At 41.0% G+C, this 21,247-nt stretch overlaps 4 protein-coding genes across 4 annotated transcripts; 2 read left to right on the forward strand and 2 right to left on the reverse strand.

The window, feature by feature from the left end:
- Positions 1-2,605: 2,605 nt before the first annotated feature.
- On the forward strand, positions 2,606-3,489 carry LOC128742395 (probable 28S ribosomal protein S26, mitochondrial). The gene is made up of 2 exons (XM_053838743.1): positions 2,606-2,693; positions 2,755-3,489. Exon 2 carries the CDS (start codon positions 2,764-2,766, stop codon positions 3,433-3,435), a length of 672 nt encoding a protein of 223 aa, XP_053694718.1. The 5' UTR covers positions 2,606-2,693; positions 2,755-2,763; the 3' UTR covers positions 3,436-3,489.
- Positions 3,489-4,934, reverse strand: LOC128742394 (DNA-directed RNA polymerase III subunit RPC4). The gene is made up of 3 exons (XM_053838742.1): positions 4,575-4,934; positions 4,164-4,513; positions 3,489-3,998 (listed from the first exon to the last, which is right to left on the reverse strand). Exons 1-3 carry the CDS (start codon positions 4,820-4,822, stop codon positions 3,511-3,513), a joined length of 1,086 nt encoding a protein of 361 aa, XP_053694717.1. The 5' UTR covers positions 4,823-4,934; the 3' UTR covers positions 3,489-3,510.
- Positions 4,935-9,336: 4,402 nt separating this feature from the next.
- On the forward strand, positions 9,337-17,980 carry LOC128741605 (KAT8 regulatory NSL complex subunit 3). Its single transcript, XM_053837545.1, has 5 exons — positions 9,337-9,595; positions 9,722-9,999; positions 10,064-10,885; positions 10,955-11,510; positions 16,479-17,980. The coding sequence occupies exons 2-5, from the start codon at positions 9,728-9,730 to the stop codon at positions 17,928-17,930; spliced, it is 3,102 nt and encodes a 1,033-aa protein (XP_053693520.1). The 5' UTR covers positions 9,337-9,595; positions 9,722-9,727; the 3' UTR covers positions 17,931-17,980.
- Positions 17,981-18,057: 77 nt separating this feature from the next.
- On the reverse strand, positions 18,058-21,044 carry LOC128742662 (polyphosphoinositide phosphatase). The gene is made up of 5 exons (XM_053839088.1): positions 20,940-21,044; positions 20,081-20,793; positions 19,132-20,015; positions 18,437-19,028; positions 18,058-18,373 (listed from the first exon to the last, which is right to left on the reverse strand). Exons 1-5 carry the CDS (start codon positions 21,009-21,011, stop codon positions 18,067-18,069), a joined length of 2,568 nt encoding a protein of 855 aa, XP_053695063.1. The 5' UTR covers positions 21,012-21,044; the 3' UTR covers positions 18,058-18,066.
- Between the last annotated feature and the right edge of the window lie 203 nt (positions 21,045-21,247).

Below are 21,247 nucleotides of genomic sequence, written 5' to 3' on the forward strand. Positions count from 1 at the left end.
ATTTTCGTTGCTCACATGAAAAAGGCGGCAAACGCAAAGCGATTTCACAAAACGAATTTAACTAACCATTGCCACAGTTTCATGTATTTCGCATCAATTGTCTGCCTGACATTGGCTATGTGACGCTAAAACGTGCTAAAACCTTGGCTAAAATCCTTGCTAAAATCAAACTAAAGCTAACAAAATTAACAATTTATACATCCGACTCGGTTGTCAACTTGGGCCCGCTCTATGTTGGCGTTTTTTTTTTGTACAGGTTGGTATTGGAAGTGTCATTCCCGTGCAGAGAACAGATTAACAAACTCGAAGGAAATAATCGGTTTATTGTGTGTAAAATCTGTCGGTAGCGCCCTCCAGAAATAGTTTGCCAAACTCGTCAAAAAATATCCATGTACTTTTATCAATATTTCTTTGTGCTGGAGTTGCATAGCAGCGATGGCAGCGACATCAAGATTTAGTTTGCCACTTACTGCTCGAGGGGTGCTCTATTGAAAGATTACTCGTAGATTACATAAAAACCTTCTACACACTTTTTGTCAATTACCTGGTAGTCTGTTCTCTGTGCTAATACATCGCAAGGTACTTTTTATCAAGTACCTGGTAGTCTGTTCTCTGTGTGGGTAGTTTAATCAGGCGTATGAAACTGAAGGGTAAAGAAGCGGCTAACATCTTTTTACGCATCCTACACGTCCGACACAAAAAGAAAAAAAGCAAAAAAGTAACTTTGTTCGAGAGCTTACCAATACACATTCATCCGAGGCTGAAGTTAGAGCGGGCTACTCACAAATACATTTTGTCCGAGGCAAAGTTTGTTGTGGGCTAGATGAGATGTTGGCTACACGAAAAATGTATGGGAATGACATTTGTGACAGTGGGGTGCGTTTAATATACAAACACAGAGAACAGGGTGTAGCTACACCACAAAAACGAAAACGACATAAAACCACAGAGAACAGACTACCAGGTAATCGACAAAAAGTGTGTAAATGGTTTTTATGTAATCTACGAGTAATCCTTCAATAGAGCACCCCTCGAGCAGTAAGTGGCAAACTAAATCTTGATGTCGCTGCCATCGCTGCTATGTAACTCCAGCACAAAGAAATATTGATAAAGGTACATGGATATTTTTTGATGCGTTTGGCAAACTATTTCTGGAGGGCGCCACCGACAGATTTTACACACAAAAAATCGATTACTTCCTTCGAGCCTGTTAATCTGTTCTCTGTGATAAAACCACAGAGAACAGGAGTGACATTGCGATTCTCGTTTCAAGTGATTTTGGTTCGTTTCGACCGGTAAACGAATGGGCGAAACGAACAAAAATCACTCGAAACGAGAATCGCAATGTCGCCCCAGACTACCAGGTAATAGAGGTTTTCCGTCAAAATTTTTTTTTCCACTAAATGTTCGGTTTTGACTCTTAGAAATTATACCCATATAAAACTTTCTTTATTAAAACCTCTAACTACTGTAAAAATGAAAAACTAAAATACGTATATTTCATCCCGTCACTTCTCGGATGTATTACATGCCTTTTTGTACCAGTGTCCTCTATTTTCACCACTTCGAAACCATTTATGCCACTCTTTACTCTTGTGGCAAGCAACGCACGAAACGAAAAAGAAGGTAATCATTAGCTTCATTCGTTTTGTCCTTTTCACTCAACCGCTGATACACATATGTCAATATCTGTTGTGCAATGCTGCCAGAAAATCTGAAAATTTTAATAAACAGTGCAGCCGAAACGAATTTTTTAAAACTCAACATTCGTGATTTGGTGAAAAGAAACTCACCATTCTTGCAATTTACATTGTTTGAAAAATCGTAGTAAATTCTAGTCAACGAAAAAAATATATTTTTGCACCATTATCACTCGTATTGGGAGTACTTTCCAGAAAAAATAAGAAAAGAAGGGGTATGATCTGACGGAAAACCTCTATTGACAAAAAGTGTGTAAAAGGCTTTTATGTAATCTACGAGTAATCCTCAATAGAGCACCCCTCGAGCCGTACAGAGTAAACGCGACACGACTTTGCTCTCATGTTGCTAAATGCACAGTCCTGCTTCGGGCGAAATAGGGCTGCGCGTATAACTACAACAAGAAATGTCGCGTCGCGTCGCATGTCGCTTGCACTCTGGCGGTACCCGAAATCTTGATGTCGCTGCTATGTAACTCCAGCACAAAGAAATATTGATAAAGGCACATGGATATTTTTTGATGCGTTTGGCAAGCTATTTCTGGAGGGCGCTACCGACAGATTTTACACACAAAAAATCGATTACTTCCTTCGAGCCTGTTAATCTGTTCTCTGTGATAAAACTTGATGTCGCTGCCTTTGCTACTATGTAACTCCAGCACAAAGTAAAATATTGGTAAAGGTGCATGCATATTTTTTATACGTTTGGCAAACTATTCCTGGGGGGCGCCACCGGCAGATTTTCTCTGGTGTTCTCTGGTGCAATAATACGCATGGATTACAAAAAGAATCTCTGATTACTACGCACTTATGCCTTACTGGAAACCCCTGGTTTTGTGTTATCACAAATAATTTGTATGTGAATATAATTAAGAGTGTAGATGCGGATTTCAAGCTTTTCGAGTAGTTGTAAAATTTTCGACATCTCGTGTATCTGTGTCATTCAGATTTTGAAAGCATATCGTTTTCTTAAATAATAGCGAAAAATAAAATAAGGCAAATAAGACAATAATTAACAAATTTATTAAGAACTAATTAATTTATCGGTCAATTACAGCAAACGAAAATGGCCGGAATTGTAGCAGCTGCCGGATTACTGACTACCAGATCAGTGCTGGCTGTTAGTCAACAAACGATTATTTCCGGCAAAGCCTTCCTACACACTACGGCAACAAGATATCGCCGAAAACCCCGCTGGTTAGGTACTGCGAAAAGTAAACTGTTTCGTGTACCAGAACGACCCAAGCAGGCTCCGGAAGAACGTGCCGAATTACAACGGTTATACAACAATTACCACACACAAATAAAAGCAGTACGGCGCTTCTTGATAGACGAAGTAGAAGCCTTAAAACTAGTATCTCGCGCCGGATTGATTCTTCAAACTCCAGAAGAAGAGGAAGCTGAATGGGAGCAAGCGCAAAAAATTAATGAAGAGTGGAATCGAAAGATTGCACAACAACGAGATCAACGTCTTGCTATCGAGCGCGAAGAGAAGACAAAGTATGTTTTAGAGCGTCTAATGGCCAAAGAGCAGCGTGAAAAAGAACAAATGGAACAAGTCGAAGAGCAAGTTCGACAGGCAAAAGAGGCAGTGAAAAGTTTTATTACTAGAGAAAACATAGACCAAGCCATCGAGAATGCACTGGTGCAACCAAAAAGTTACAACTTTGCACTGGATTTGGAAGGAAATATTCATCGAGGTAACGAGGGCTCAGAACAACACACCAGTAGTTCCTGAATTAGAAAATTTCGCTGTATGTAGTAACACGTAACACATTAAAATTTGTTTTCCAAACGATTCATGGTGTATAATTTATTTTCTGAACAGATGTTCCCAATCTGGTGATGCATTCAATTTGGCTTTGATAGTTGCTAGATCTATAATGTTCCCACTACGTTCCGATGTGTTTGTATTGATAGAAACCAGCTCCTGCAGGAAACCACTGTCCATTCCCAACGTCAGGTCGAACATCGTGTTCCCAAGCAAAAGCTTGACTTTACCAGATCGATATCGCAACACTTTGCCAACGTAACCTTCCTCTAGTTCTCGTACCGTGCATCGGGGCGGATCCAGTCCATTTTGATTTCCAGTATTCTCCGTAGTTTGCGATTCAGAAGACTTTTTAGGGTCATTATCCGTACGACCAGGTAATGCGTCCGGCAATTGTAGAAGAAAGAAATTACTTTGATCGGCTTGGTTGGCATTGATTGAATCGAGTAGATCTCTAACTTCTGCTTTCGGTATCATTGGTTCATCTTTAACTTCTATTTTCAGAGCGGCAGGTTTAAATCTATAGTCCGCTAAAAGAAAAAGAAAATCACAGTTTACCTCAAATTATTTCATATTATTTTATAATTTTATAATATATAAGTAGGTTCCATATTATGGAAGACTTCGCTAAGGTTGTAATAAAAATCCCTAACAGATCCCAACCAGTAAATACGAAAGTTAGCATATATACTCACAATTTTCTAATTTAACCGGCATATTAGCATCGTGTCCGTCCTTTTTGGTGTCCCCGCCGGTTTCTTCATCTAGTTCTCCAAAGAGATCGCAGATTCGTTTCCGCTCATCCTCTGGATCTATCTTAATTTCAGTTCGAAAAACTGGCTTCCGAATTGCTTCTCCTGGCTCCTTTGATGAGGAGTTATTATACCTATCGTTTCTTGATTTCTGAAGTGTACGCTGTGCTAAGCCCTCGGAGAATATACCGGAAGTCTGAATTAAAGAACCTCTGCTAGTTTTAGCTTTGGAATCTTTGTTTCGTTCAGTCTTGACACGATGTTTCGTACCACTGGATGCGGTTTTCACGTTGCTAAAAGAAAATAATAATAAACTTACAATTTTAATTTGAACAAATTATTCATTCAGCTTACGTGTCCTTATTACGGACGGCATTTAGATTCGGTGTGTACACCTTTTTATTAGCCACCGGTTTAGTGCTGCGTCCGTTAGTTAAACCCCCAAGGGTAAGATCCCTGGGAACTCGAAAAGAGGTCAATCGCTCAGACTTGACACTGATTGTAGCTGCTGACTGTGTCGTCAACGATGGTGCTGTCGCTATCGTGGTATTGCCTCGTGTTTTTAAGCCAGGTTCCTGCTTGATTTTTATGGTTTGCTCCATATTGAAATTTTTAAAAACTGTATACTAAACTGCACAAAAACTATATATTAACTGGTTTTTTTCATGCAAACTTTCCGATTAAAAAATGAATTGAATCTTGAGTAAAAGTTCAGGGTAGTTTTGCATGTTCGGACTTCGAAGGCAAAAGACAAAAACAACACAAAATAAATCAAGAAACCAGAAATGCCAGAAATTTTAATAAAATTATTGACAGATAAATACTACTCGAACGGAATCAACACTTGAAGACAAGGGGTTTCCAAAAGCAATGATTACTGCGCACCTTTGAAAAAAAAAATACATTTGATTACTTTACTCAAGGGGTTTCCAACAGCAATGATTATTACACACCTTAGAAAAAAGTTACTTTTGATTACAGACGGTAGATAATCTACAGACGCGCAAAGAGCGTGGCATAAAACACCAATCGAACCGTCAAATCGAGACACCAAATGAGCAAAGTAAACAAATTTGTGTTTCGTATAGGCAGGGAAGACTAAGTTTTGTAATCTACCTGAAATATTAAAACTTTAACTATTGATTTACTAACAACATATGCATTAGTTACACTCGATATATCATATAATGCTTTGAAAAATTCAATTGGCTTGTTCAATTTGCAAAATATGCGTCGTAATTCGCGAAATTCCATGGAACATACCTCGCGATTCACACAACTTACTGCTGATTATAGGAAGATTGATCCAATTCTGACTGGTTGCCAAAACTGTTTAAATAAAATAAACAAAAAAAAGTGTTGCCGAATTGGTAATTTTTCTCTTTGCGCGTCTGTAGATTATCTACCATCTGTACTTTTGATTACTTTACTGATTACCTCTGATTAGCAGTAATTAATCTCTTGTGATTACTAAAAATTAATCATGATTACCAATGATTACATAAGATTATCATTGATTACTATACCACAGAGAACAGACAGCGGGGTGCTATCCGTATCTTAACGAACGGTGTTTGACAGTCCACTTAACGAAGGGCGCTATTTCAAAAAATGCAAGAAATAGCGCCCGTCTGACAGGTAGATTTGCTGCCAACCTTTGTCGAGATGTGCTGAGATGTTGGCAACAAAAACATGGCACCCATCGCAAGCCCCTGAGAACAGATTAACAGGCTCGAAGGAAGTAATCGTTTTTTTGTGTGTAAAATCTGTCGGTGGCGCCCTCCAGAAATAGTTTGCCAAACGCATAAAAAAATATCCATGTACCTTTATCAATATTTCTTGTGCTGGAGTTACATAGCAGCGATGACAGCGACATCAAGATTTAGTTTGCCACTTACTGCTCGAGGGGTGCTATATTGAAGAATTACTCGTAGATTACATAAAAACCTTTTACACACTTTTTGTCGATTACCTGTTAGCCTGTTCTCTGTGACTATACTGATTACCTTTGATTACCTAATAGCGAATTTGTTTATTCAATCCGGATTGGAACTGGATGAATTTTTTGTGTTCATTTGCTCCCATCTGACAGATAAAATTCATCCAGTTCCAACCCGGATTGAATAAACCGACCCCTCGGCACGACGCCATTTTTCTATGATCGCAATTTAAAACGTTAAAACACTGGGCGGGAAATCATTTCATAGAAAATATATGGAGCGGCCATTGTTGTTTGGGGCCCAGCAACGAGGGGCCCATCAGTATGGGGGTACTGTCAAATCATATGTGAGAGTGTATTGGTGACAGCGGGCGGAATAAACAAATTTGCTATAATTATTGCCCTTTGCATTGAAAGTTGGATTTTGAGCACACTTGTTCAGTCACACATTTTGTAGGTGAGAAAAGTTGCCAAAATTTCGTGGTAAAAACCCATGAATCTTGGTTGATTCCTATTTGAATTCTAATGCTTACGTAGAGTTGTTAATGACGCTACGAATAATATAAAAATAGTTTCTAAATACATAGTTCCGCGCATAATTCATAATTTTAACAAATATGCAGCATATACGAAATAAATGAAAAATTAAATACTATTTGCTTTTCCTATACAACTGGTACTGGCGCCACTGCTAAATCAAATGTCAGCTCAGATGGGAGAGTTGTAATGATGGGAAATGCCGATCAAAATCTATAACGATTATTGATAAAGTTTTCTTATCGTTAATAATTAATAACGATAATATGACAGTATAAGCAAAAATACGTAAGAAATAGAACAAAAATGTTAAAATAATAACAAGCCAAGAAGAAGATTTCACTTTAAACCACCCCATCGACATCTCTATATCGAACTGCAGTAAACGTCAGCGACAGCATGTCTGGGGCTCAAAATTTAACAGCGGGCCCAATTAAAACTTTCTTTATTAAAACCTCTAACTACTGTAGAAATGGAAAACTAAAATAAGTATATTTCAATCCGTCACTTCTCGGATGTTTTACATGCCTTTTTGTACCAGTGTCCTCTATTTTCACCACTTCGAAACCATTTGTGCCACTCTTTACTCTTGTGGCAAGCAACAAACGAAATGAAAAAGAAGATAATCATTAGCTTTTCATTCGTTTTGTCCTTTTCACTCTACCGCTGATACACATATGTCAAAAACTGTTGTGCAATGCTGCCAGAAAATCTGGAAGTTTTGATAAGCAGTGCAGCCGAAACGAATTTTTTAAAACTCAACATTCGTGATTTGGTGAAAAGAAACTCAACATTCTTGCAATTTGCATTATTTAAAAAATCGTAGTAAATTCTAGAGTCAACGAAAAATATATGTTTTTGCACCATTGTCACTCGTATTGGGAGTACTTTCGAGAAAAAATAAGAAAAGGAGGGGTATGATCTGACGGAAAACCTCTATTGCTATCTCATTTTCGCACACACGAGATGTTGGCGGCGAGAACATGGTTGTCTGCCAGGGGCTTGCTTTAAACCCTCCAATTTTCGATACTCTTCCGTGACGATAAAGTTTGATGGTATTATCGATATAAGATTACTAGCGATATTATCAGTAGCACACTTTTCATCACAGTTTTGAAGGTTGCACTTTATATCAAGAGCAACATTTCAAATAGGCCGAAGTCAAAACTGACAGTTTCGAGAAAATCGATGTTGAAACTTGAGCATCATTTTTTAACTCCTTATTTGATATAAACAGTGTTGCTTAGAATTGAATGTCACATTATGATGCAAAAACATAATAGTTTAATGTGTAATGCAACAACTAGCAGAAAAAAACATTGATTTACTTTGTAATTTGCAAAAATATGCGTTTGGCCGTTTTCGGAGATCATTCGGTAATACGACTTTTTCATAAGGCTGATTTGATTATCAATTGTTGATGGGGCCTTTGACTTGAGGCTTTTATTTACTGTCAGTGGTGATATGATTTTGGTGTTGGGCCGGTTTTTAGACAGCGTTTCGCGTTTGGCCTTTTTTTTATCACGTTGTTTTGAAGCGCAATGGCTAGAAAAGGTTAAAAATTCGTAACTGGGATACCGATCAGCTTTATTATTTCTACTAGAAAAGTTGGGGTTTAATTTCATCGGCAAATCTGCCACCGTTGAACAGGTTTGTGAAGTGGGACGTGTTACCCGTGAGGTGCGGCAGTGCGGCAGTCGCTATTGGTAGTGTGAAGCAGCAGCAGTTCATTCATTTAGCATTTCTAACTCACCACAGCGTGCAAGTGCATCACGCCTTGGCAGTTCAGCGATAGTAAATGTCTCGGGCGCGCAACTTACGAATTCTGTCCGGTTCCTCCACAGGTGATATATATATATACAGCGAAATAGCTTTTTTCGTGTGAGCCGAAAAGTAACTTAAATTTTTGTTGCCGCGCAGGCTTAAGTACTAAACTTGTCGTGTCTGTGAATGCCCGTGTTATTTATGCAGGTAGCATCGTATTGTTTTTTTCGGTCGTCCGTCGAGTCTCTCGCGCAATTGTACGGCGGGGATCATCTTCGCAGCAACAACTGCAGAACTGGCTGTTTCTAAAATATTTAATTTGCCCTGTTAACAATTGATTACCAACGGAAATTCAAAAATTGTGTATTTATTACTTACTAAACGTACTTAACCGGAGATGGCCAGTGATTATTCGCCACTATGCGTAGAAATCCCACAACAAAAATAGGGCCGAATGCAAAACAAAACACAAACTGCGTATAGGCTTTTTCATACAGAAGGGCCAAAGCACAAAATGAAAACTTTGTTGCCAGTTTTCACATAAGGCTTTTTCAAATTTGCTTTTTAAGACTCATAAAGTTTTCAAATCGCTATGATGTTTGGTATTATTATAGATACTTAAAAAAGCTCTAAATATAACCAAAAAACCAGTTTTTTTATATTTTGCACTTGGGCCCTATTGAAATGTTGCTCTTGATATTTAACTGTGCAGTCCAATTGAGTGTGAAGAGCGCAATAATTCGTAAATGATTACAAAAGTAATCACTGGTTACTACGCGCTGATCCGCCTTGCTGGGACCCCCTTGATTCTATTATTTCGAGCAGTTTCCATCAGTTTTTCTAAGCTATTTGGCAACGATGAAAATTAATGTCGAAATTGACGCTTTATATTTTATTCTCCGGGATTGTGAAATGTCGGCAGTGAAAAAATCGCATAATATTCATGAAAGCACGTAGTTTCAGTGTCGTTTGAAGTTTCCTTTCATTGTTCACTTCCTTTTTATATATTTTGTTTTAATTTTCTGTACTAGTATGCCTTCAGCTATTTGTGTACCGCAAAGTTGTAGATACTACAATCAATAATTTCCCTCTTCAAGAAGGGGGAAATATAAGAAAAACATCCGGAATCGGTTAGGTTAGTAAATTTGGTTACTGAAAAATGTGTTCGCTATAAACTATTGATGACGACGCATTGAAAAAATCTATTAAAACTTCACTGCTTTTGATTGCAACTTGGACTATTCTGCTTTGCATCACCCAGTAAACAATGGAACACAGCTATTCGCGAGACGTACGCCCCATGGAAAGCAGCCAGACGGCCACGACGCGGACACTGATGGTGCACCGCCCACCGCAGTGTCCTTCATGCCACACACACCCACACGATGAACGAATTGACCTCGAGGAATCGTACAATCCTCCGATTCCGTCTTATAACGAGGAAAGTGCCAAGATTGCAATGCAAGAGAGCGAAAACGTGACAAAGCAAATCCGCAATCTCAACTCAGAGGATGTCGACTGGGAGGAAAAAATCAGCAAGTTAGTATTTTCATGTTGTTGCTTGAATGGATCCAAATATATAATAAAAATTGTTTGTTGACAGAATTGGTTGGTCCGTCCAGCAAATTCGCTTGTTCAGTAAGGTTAGTAAACTGCTGGATATGGATCGGCTGGCACGATTAACCATAGCGGACAAACAACACGAGCCAGTACATCGACGAATGGTAATTGACAAATCCGTCGGCCGGTTGCGTCAAGCGCTGGCGGGTGTTGCGTGGGACCCCCGTTTGACACAGTGGCTTCATGGATTGTTGATGGAAAGCTTACCACCTAGCTATTTAGCAGCATACGTAGACATACTTCAGACGCTTAAAGCCAAGCTTCCGAATTTGGTCGACAAAATGGTTTTTGGCAGACCACTGAACATTAACCAGGAGCTTTTGGGTCCAGTCCTGAAGAAACCGTGGGAGCCTGTTGTAGCACATAAGAACCGAAAGCTTCCAGGACAACCATACATCGTGGTTGTGCCTTCAGGGCCGAACATGACAGCGCCAAGCACTCGGCTGCAAAAATGGTTTTCCCTGTTTGCCACAATGGCCTCGGTTATACCGATTACGATGCCTACTCATAGTGCTCTGGCCAATCACACGATTCAGAGTGTATCGGAACAAATGGTGGCGATAACACGAACCAAAATTCAGGATGTTCGCCAGGAAGCGCCCAATCGACCGATTATTTTGGTTGGTTTTAACGCCGGAGCAGCGCTGGCAATTCAGATTGGTTTAGTTGAAACTGTGAGTTGTATTGTTTGTTTGGGATTTGCCTATAACACCGTCAACGGTCCTCGAGGAGCGCAAGATGATCATATTACAGACATTACCGCACCAGTGTTATTTGTGATTGGGCAGTTTTCAGCCAGAACTAGGTGAGTAATTGTCGCGATTATGTTAGATTTAAGTTTGAATATACATATTCACGGAGTTCGTTTTTACAGCCAGGAGGAAATTGAATTTTTGCGCGAAAAAATGGTCGCGCAAACGTCTTTGGTAGTGGTTGGTTCGGCAGACGATTGCTTGCGTGTATGTAAGTCGAAGCGTAAAATTGAAGGAGTTACGCAGTCGATGGTGGACAACATGGTGATGGACGAAGTTGCAGAGTTTGCTACAAACAGTCTGCTTGATCCGCCGAGACCAAAACAAACCATTAAGGATCCAAATGGACAAAAATCCAATCTGCTTCTATCGAATACAAGCACTAATTTAGCTGCAACAGGGGGGCCAGCAGGTGGCACTTTACCACCACCGTCTGCTCCGCTTCCGCTGCAATCCGTGCCAGCAAATGCGACGAGCAACAATGGAGCAGTCGGTTATGTTCGTAAACGGAAAACAGAGGGCGATCCCTCTGAGCAAGCCAAAGTTGTGCGAATTAACAAGCCGGGTAAAAGGGGACCCAAGCCAGCGAAGCAGATACGCGCAGAGAAGCTGTTACTGCAGCAAAATCAACAAGCCATTGATGCAGCCGTTCAGAGCATTCTTCCGGAGGTCGAAAAGGTATCGTATGATTTTTGTTACACTGTATTCTTTGCCAGCCGTGACTCCGGGTTCACTGTGGGTTAGTAACTGGAGTACGAAAAGTATGCTACACATTTATTCTATTTTATATTATTTTACGCCGCCTTCGACAAAAATCCTACAAATTGAATATACTTATATAAAAAATATTCCAAAGCCGGCATACCTTGCCGACTGATCGGCACCTGTTTTAGTATTGCTGGGCAGTCTATATTTCTCTGCATTTGGATAATCACAATCATCTTCCGCGATATTCCTTACCGATAGGTCGTTGACACCTGACACTGAGTTTGATAATAAGGAAAGTTGATTGGATCCCACAGCGCGATCGTAATTTTTTTTCTGTACTCACTCGATTCGTGTTACCTGACGGTAAACTGGCAGAACGGTGGAAGCGTACTCTACTGTGTTACCTGACTCACTGCGAATATGCGTTGTGTTCGCGGGATCGTGTTGGTTCGAAGAGTTTTGAAAACTATCGTCCTTGTATCGAAAATATCGTTAATTTTGATCACTAAAAATAACGTACTTAAACGTTATGTGCCAGTGTAGTGCCAGTGGTACGCAATAGTTGTATTGTGAAACTGAATTGTTATTTATGCAACTTTTTACAAATTAAATGCAATAACAAAAGCACAACTTATAAAAAATCGTTTGTTATCGATATTATCTGCATATGCATTATAAACGAATAAAGCGTATGGTTACGTTTTATTTCAATAATACGCATATTCGCAGTGAGTCAGATAAAACAGTAGGATGCTACGCACCAACGAGCAATGCAGTGTTTTGAGTGCATAATTGTCGGTGAAGCTGGAAGTGTGACGGCGGATGATTGAGTAACCACGATCTACAATATCTAACTGCAAAAATGTTCAAATCATTTGCGAACGATAGTACGGGAGACGACACAAGTAACTCAAGTCGTTTATGAAGATATTGAAGAGCAAAGATCTGAGTATGCTTCCTTGAGATACGCCGGAAGGATTTTTTAAATTTTTATTTTACCATCTTCGACTAGTATTTTTTGAAACGGTGGTTCTACAATTGATGGAGGGACGGTAGGGGAATGTAATGAAATTTGTTTGGAGTAGAGGAGAAAGAGCGAGAAGGTCAGGGGGGCGGTTTGGTAGCTACGCTTAACAAGTAGCTACGGTAGTCGTTATGACTCCTACCTTTTGTCCAATGCTGGCAGGTGCATGGGTCGCTGGTATCCGTGTACCTAAGCACCGCAGAAGCGCTGGACAAAAGGAGACTGCAAAACCCTCCTTATTAAGGTAGCGACGTATCTGTACCGACCTGTATCGATGATGAAAACAGCTCCAGCAAGTCGTTAATATAGATAATAAAGATAAGAGAAACAAGCACACTGCCTTAGAGTATATCACACGATATGCAGAATATTCTAAAGTTCACGGAATTCGCTTTAACGAAGGCTCTTCGGTTGGACAAGTATGAGTCTAGCCATTCAGTGAACCGTGATGGAAATTCCATGTGATTCAATTTGTCGATCACGAGGCACGCCATCAAAGACTGACAATATCGAAATAAATCTAGTCCCCTTGCCGCTTAAATTCAATCTCACATGATATCGATGTCACATAGCACATTAGTGGCAATTGGTCAGCGAGCGGTTAAAAATAGCGGCAATTGGTCACGCAAGTGAAACGGCACACCTGGAGATCACCCAACCAGAGGGAATCACAAATCGATCACGTTCTGATAGATGGTCGGCACTGTTCATACATTATCGACGCTAGAACCTATCACTAACATTTATTCGGATCACTACTGGACTACTTAGTGATGGCAAGGATATGTCAAAACTATCTGTTATGAACAACATCCGATACGCCACGGTATAATCTAGCGCGAATGAAGCAACCGGATGTCGTCGAAAACTACGCGTTATCTCTCGAAACCGCGCTGCCGGAAGCGGATGAGCTGGATGAAGTCCTTCTTGAGGACTGTTGAATTGCCGTGACAGCCATTCACAGCGTAGCGGAGAACGTCCTAGACCATGTGGCACCGAATCGACGTAACGAATGGTTTGACAAGGAATGCCAGCAGATATTGGATGAGAAGAACGCAGCGCGGGGGCAAATGCTGCCTAGAGCCACGCGTCAGAATGTGGAGCAATACAACCAGAAGTGGAGACAGCAAACTAAACTTTTTCAGGTAAAGAAATGCCAGCGTGAGAAGGAGTGTGGAGAACTCAGGCGCTGTACCGCTTTCACGACATACGGAAGTTCTATCAAAGACTCAACAAGTCTCGCGAATATCGAAATAAAGAGATAAAGTTGGATGTGTTCTGACTGACGGCCGTGCGGTGATCGAAAGGTGGACGCCTTAATGGCGTGCAAGCAGAAGACGATAGAAATGATAGTGGAGGAAGTGACTTCATTGGTGCAGCAAGCAACGGAGATGTGTCGCTCCCATCGACAATCGAAGGTAAAGAAGCCATCCAGCGGCTGAAGAACAACAAAGCTGCCGGAATGGATGGCATTGGAGCGGAACTTATTTAAATGGTCTAGGACAAGTTAGCCAACTTTATGCAGTAATTGATTGTTAAGATTTGGGATACGGAATGACTGTCGGAGGAGTGGAAAGACGGGATATTTTCCCTATCTGCAAGGAAGGCGATGAGCTGGATTGTGAGAACTTCCAAGCGGTCACTATTCTGAATGCCGCCTACAAAGTGCTTTTCCAAGTCATTTTTCATCGACTGTCGCCAATAGCTAATAGATTTGTGGGAAGTTATCCGGCTGGCGTCATGTAGGGTCGGTCTACAACGGACCAAATCTTCACCCTGCAGCAGATTCTCCAGAAGTGCTACGAATTCCGAGTCCCCACGCATCACCTGGTCATTGATTTCAAAACCGTATATGATAGTGTAAACTGACAAGAGCTATGGAAAATTCTTGACAAAAACGGCTTTCCGGGTTAGTGAGCTTAACATTAGTGACTTAACATGACTACGTTGGATGAAATCCAGTGCTGTGTGAGAATCTTGAATGGTATTTGAAATGCGGGACACGATTTTTAATAAACCCAGTCAATTTATCTGCTTTGCCAACAACGTGGATGCTCTCGACAGAGCATTTGAGGCGGTGGAAGATCAGTACACCAAACTAAACCAGAAAAGATTGGGTTGAAGATAAATACATACGTTCAAAACGAAGTATATGCTGGGTGCTGGCGGGTGGGACCAAGCGCAAAAAGGCCTGCTTAGGCAGTACCGTGGTAATCGACGGACGGACAAGTTTCAGGTAGTCGACGAGTTCGTATAGCTTGGCTCATTGGCAACAGAGGAAAACACCCGTAAGATTAAAAGGCGTATTATCAGCGGAAGTCGTACCTACTACGGACTCCACAAACACCTGCGGTCGGAGCCTCCATACAAAGTGTACATTGTCCAAAACGCTAATTAAACTGATTATTCTCTACGGGCATGAAATGTGAACACTGCTAGAAGAGGACCAGCGAGCATTCGGAGTTTTCCAATGACAAGCGCCGGTGGAGCGAGATCTGACGAGCACTGGGTGCTCGCGGTACTGAAGATCAGCTGCCATGGACTGAATTAGATGGAGGAATTATGTTATCCAGGTTTTGTCATAAGACGTACGATCAACTAAGTAAGTAAGAGAGCGAAACGGCACAATTCTGCAGAAAAATGGTAGGTCTGGCCGTCTGTTCTGGGTGCTTTCGTTGAATCGAGATCTTTCAAGGTTTTTCAAACTTCATCTGCAAAAAACGGTAAAAGCGGCAGATTGATATTTAGTCATGATATGTGTGCGAAGCAGTTTTGCCGCTATACGGGTAATGATTTACAAAATACGCTCTCAAAAAATCAGGCAAATTCCAAGGGCGCGCCAAAAATTAAAACACCGGAACTAAAATTCTTTCGTGTTCGACATAGTTGACGAAAGTGAGCACTAGAAGTCTGTCGTCCAAGCTGACGAAATTGAACACTTGTTAGCTCGCAATAAGTAGGCCTTCGATTATAGCTCATTTGTGTTCCGGCAACAAATAATCCCGTTAATATCGTTAAACTGGCAGCGTAAATTAGGCAGGTTGAAGCCTCCTATTGATAGGACAATCGCCTCGATTTTACATTGCGATCGGGCCCGTTTCGATCAGAAACGTCCCGATCGATGTGTGTTATAGCATACGTTGTCCTATCGAAGCGCAATTTCTGATCGGATCCGGCTCCGATCAGTATGTAGAATAGAGAATAGATAACCAGTGGTACACAGTAGCTTCTCATCAATTAGCACGCCAGTCGTCGTATGAACGAATCTCGGCTAGGTGGTGCAGCTAGATCGAGTCAGTAGGATTTTTGCAGTCTGTATGTCGATAAAGAAGGGTCAAGTCTTAGAAAGACGTTTGAGCCCAAGGTTTTGCTTTTAGATCGCCACCACCCTGAGAATGAAGACTGGTTGAGGGCTGTGATCACTGCTTCTACCGATGTGTTCGTGGAGTGATGTTCCCCTTAAGATGAGAACGTCCTAATCACAACCACTCAATAACAGCCGCATGTGTGTGATTTTAGCACGCAAACTTCTCACGTTCTGGTAATAAATCGAGTACAGGTGACCGTTTGCTAGCTTTGGCCGCGTTAGCAAGCTGGAAGACCCCTTCTTTATGCTTGAGTATAGGGCCAGGAAGAGTGTAGGACGCTGGCGATAATAACACGATTATACTGAGGGAATCAAATGCTTTGAAAATGTTTGCAGATTTGCTTCTCCGTAAGGACAGGTCGAAAATCGCTTCTATTCTACATACTAGAATACTAGAGGAATGTAGAATCGAGGCGAATAGCAAACATCAAATCCAAATTTCGGCATGGCATCATTGGGCAGATCTTAACTGATTAGTTGTCTTGCTCTAATATCTAATATTATATCTTGCTCTAATAATCTTTCTTTTATTTTTATTTTTTTGCAGAAAAATGTCGATCAACCCATCAAGAAAACTCCACCTTCGCTAACCAATTATCAGATTTCCAGTACTGGAGGAAACAGTTTGGAAATACGCAGTACCACGAGCCCTCAAGTGGTATCCGGTCTAGCCAGTTCTCCAATTGTATTGCCAATGATCAAACGGGATACGACGGCACAGGCACCGTTACATTCTGGTCCACGTGTTTCATCTCCTCCGCAAGTCACATCCAACATTAAAGTTATACCAGCAAATCAATTCATTCAATTGAAACCTTCTGGATCGGCGCAAAAATTCTTTACCATCAAATCATCAACGAAGCCCGTCGTATCCGTTATACCGAAGCCGCAACCGTTAGTATCAACTCCCACGTCGTTGGGGAAACAAATGACAACCACTCCACCCCAGTCTCAACAGCAATCTTTTAGTCCTACGAAATTCACAATCGTTCGTAGTACCGCTGGTTCTTCTACACCCTCTACTGGCTATCCGTTAAAAACCACCAAATCACCTCCCACCCCAGATTTATCAAACACAAATATCTTTGATATTCCAATTGTGTTTGCGGATAACGAAGGAAATATACCGGATAGTTCTCCACAGCACAAAAGCATGGAAATTTTAAGAAATCCGCCGAATATTGTAACAATTTCACCGGCACTAACCAGTCCGCCAGCAATGAAACCAGAACCACTGAACCGAATCATCACGCTGCAACCGTCTATTAAACCGAACAAAGTGGTTGTTATCAATAAGAACAACATGAAACAGGTTCCAGCCAATGTTTTATCGACAGTTGCTTCTGCTAAAGCTAGCACGGTTGCACCGGCCGGTGTAAAATATGCTAAGGTGGTGCTGTCAAATCCGTTGAACAAAGCGACTATCACACCGGTGTCCAACCCGGCGGTTCCCAAGAACCTATCACAGATTATGGTCGGTGGAAAGGTGGAACTTCTCAACAGTACCATCGTCAAACCTGCTTCTGCTACCACTTCCACTTCCGGTGCCATACTTCAACCGCAAAAGTTTCAACCGATCATCATCAATGTAGATCCAAGCAAAACTACAACCATGAAAAATTTTGTCCGCGTCGGTGAGACGCAAATTCGCCCGATCGGAACCAGCCTCACTCCTGCAACCTCCATCACGAGTTCACCGGCAACGGTGACAATTCGCAGCAGTAACTCAGCAGCTGCTCAACTTACGCCGGGAGTTCCAGGAACCAATACTATTCTGATAAAAACAAATTCTTTATCACAGCTGGCAAGTGGTACCAGTCGGAAGCCTGCGATTCTAAATCGGAACATTACGTTACGGAAGATAAACCCGATTGTGCAACCGTCTACGAGTATGGGTACGACTATTACATCCATGCCCATCACATCTACCACTGTAAAAACCATTTCCACTGGGAGTCCAGCGAGTCAGCCGCAGCTTCAGAAACCCAAGCCACGTTGAGGTGATTTATTCTAGTAACACACTATATTTTTTGCTAATGAATAGTGGTAACCAGCAAGTACATATTATTCGCATTGTAATTAGATTGTCCGAGTGAACTCGTCACAGCATTTTAGTCGAGTATCAGTTTTACATTTTATTCTGAGCTTTGTAAATATTTTAAAATAATAGGATCAACATCAGTCTGTTCCATGATCCGTTGCTGCGTAGAACAATAACTTTCGTAGATAGCTATACTTTCAGCACTGACCGTCGGTATTGGGATATTCCCCGTAGTATCCGTGCGCCTTCCATCACTAAAACAGATTTCATTATTTTGTAAAACAATGCCACCCGGCTGAGACTGCGTCTGAAGATTGGAATAAAGTTGATGCTGGTCCGGTTTCATGCCAGCATAAATTTGCGGATTACAGATTCGATTCATTTGAACGTATTTCTGATACCTGTAATAAGAGTAACGCTCATTTACAGGTTGAAATTAAGAGAATTCATCGTCAAAATCATACTTAATCATGTCGGTCTTTTTTGGTGTATGGATTTCAAACCCATAGACATCCCCCGTCATTGGAAACATACTGTTGATGGTAACAGGATCCTCAGCACGACTGCTGTTAGCGCTACTGTTGGCAGCCGTATTGCGAATGCTTCGATCGTCATCCTCCGAATCCGTGTCCTCATCCAAACTAGACGATGAACTGTTAGTGGAACTAGTGGACGATTGTCCGCTCAGGGATGGGTTCTTGATTGCCGCATTTTCCCGACGACGGGTCGGTTCGAATGGACTAAAATTAGTACGGAACGTAGGAACAAAATTGCGCGCCAAATGACTGAGCTGAAAAGCAATGTTCTCCTCGAACGATGTTATCTTAAAGTCGTAGTAAAAGTTCGAGTAATAATCGATTATTTCAGCATCGGCGGAATGAATTTTGATCAGCTCGTTGACGACCCGGTTGTTGTCGCTGGTCGAATACGGCAGATGTTTCATGACGAACCGTCGGACCCATTGCGTTAACGGGATTGGTGAGATTTTTCGAATCACATCGAAACGTGAATTATGAATGTAGAAATCGGTTTCCAAATCCCAGATGTGGGTTGATTCTGGTGGAAGAAAGAATGGCAAGATTAATGGTTTTTCTAAATGTATACAAACAATTGGATTCCAACGTAACTTTTTATAGGGATTGTAGTTATAGATACTCACTCGTAACTTCCGACTCTGATGGAATGTAATAGCCCAGAAAAAGATTAATGCTGTGTTGTTTTTCGGTATCGCTGAACGTATTGCTACAATACCGACTTAGAGTTTGTATAATGTCATTTCCTTGCGAGGCCCAGGCTGCTGTTTTGCGGTAGGTTTTTATTCTATGCACCAGCTGAGAACCACCATATTGCATGGCCAACGTATCGCCGTGGTCTTCATATAAATTCTCCAACATAGTCACACAATCCGATTCAAATTCAAGTTTTCTCTCCTTGAGAAATCCTAATTCACACAACTGATAAGCCAATGCACATTTCCCGATTGCAAACTGCGCGGTATTTGTGCGGTCCAAACAATCAACACAATTCGTACGAACCAGTCCAGTTTGCTGAGTGGACACTTCTTCGTCCAGGAAAAACATGCCTGTCTGTTGAATTACACTTTCAGCATACTTGGCCAAGCTTTCCATTACATTTCCTTTGCCACGGCTTTTCCTCGCCATATCAAAATCTATGTACCTAATACGAAAATGTGGCGGGAGAAATTGGTTTAGATAGTCCACGCTGGAGACCATTTCATCGCTCAGCACACTTTCATGACGTCTTTTTTCGCGCTTTTTAACTAAGTTCAGAATGATGATCGGTGCCCCATAATGGAACATCAACCGCTCGTAGTGCTTACCCGATGTTTCTCCATAGGGGTCAGATAAATCGAGAGCAATCTGTGGTTTGGGAACCATTTTGCTTACATCCTGTGACCAGTGCGACGGGACAGACCCACGCAATTGAGTGAAACTACACATTCGGGTACCGTCCAGTACGATTTGTTCTGTTTCCACTTCGTTGGCAACATCGCCAAAATAGTTTGCACCGCGCTTCAAAAATCTGAAAGGAAAATATGACCAAATTTACAATATTGAAATTCGGTTGCGGTACAATTCTATACACACCTAGTTCCGGCAAACCGTGTACTTCTCCTTGCAATCAAACAGACGTATATTGGTCTCCCAAAAATGCTGATACTAGATTGACTGATAAAACCATGTATGACTTCCAGTTTCCAATCTTTGTGCAAAACAATATCCATCGGTTTCAGTAAATAGGCATTCCAAACGAACCGATCGCGTGATACCCCCCGAAAGGCGTACGTGGTCTTTTCGTTTGCATCGTTTTTCCACACCAGTGGTTCATCCTTTTCTAAATCACTCTGCGCTCCGACAAATTTCGGCACTGAAACATTGTACTGCAGGCTGTGTGTTAGGTCATAGCTGTAGCTGAAGTAGAAGTTACTCTTCAAGTCTACATTGTTGAACATTTTCACATAACGCTGCTCCAGTGGGTGTACTTGTTTTCCAGCCGGTGTTTCGTTCACTCGAATCATTGCCGTATCCTTAATGGTATAGATAATATGCTTGCCAATAAAGGCACATCGAGTGCGTTTGGTTACAAGAATCAAGTAGTAGCCTTCCAGAAACTTGACAAATCCCAGAACACCATACGCGCTGATTGACCGAACGAAAGAACGAGATTGGACAAACTTACGAATGTCCGATTTCTTGAGTTCATTGGCATCCTCGTGAATTGTAAGTTCCGTTGAGCGACGGTCTATTTCCAGCAAACGGAACCGTGTTTCTTTACTATTGCTGCCAATAAGGTACAATTTCTAAAAAAAAAAAGAAATATAGATAACTATAAATGGAACATTTTGTAATAAATCCTTGGGTTTTAGCTCCACAGTAATCCTTCAAAAATTTTCTATATTATAGGCCAAGGAATTTGATCAATCACATTAGTACCTATAAAACTTACAGATTTAGTTTCAAACAACGCTACTTTTTGGATTGAGCTAATTAATGGAAAAAACCTTGTATTGGGATTCATTTTAATGATTTATGCGCTTTAGTTTAGGAGAATCTAAATAACACTAAAAGCTAATCCATTTTACGATTTCTTCGAGATATTTATGTATGACTGCACTGTTGTTTGTAAATATTCTTTGTTAAATATCGATCTTCAGTTATCGATACCGATACATCGCGAATAGTATGCCGATTCGCATTAATCGTAAAATAAACGGAATAAAAAATTAGTGATGTCAGCAAGCATTTAATTTGTTT

The sequence above is a fragment of the Sabethes cyaneus genome, chromosome 3 (genome assembly GCF_943734655.1).
Source record: "Sabethes cyaneus chromosome 3, idSabCyanKW18_F2, whole genome shotgun sequence".
NCBI classification, from domain to species: Eukaryota; Metazoa; Arthropoda; class Insecta; order Diptera; family Culicidae; genus Sabethes; species Sabethes cyaneus.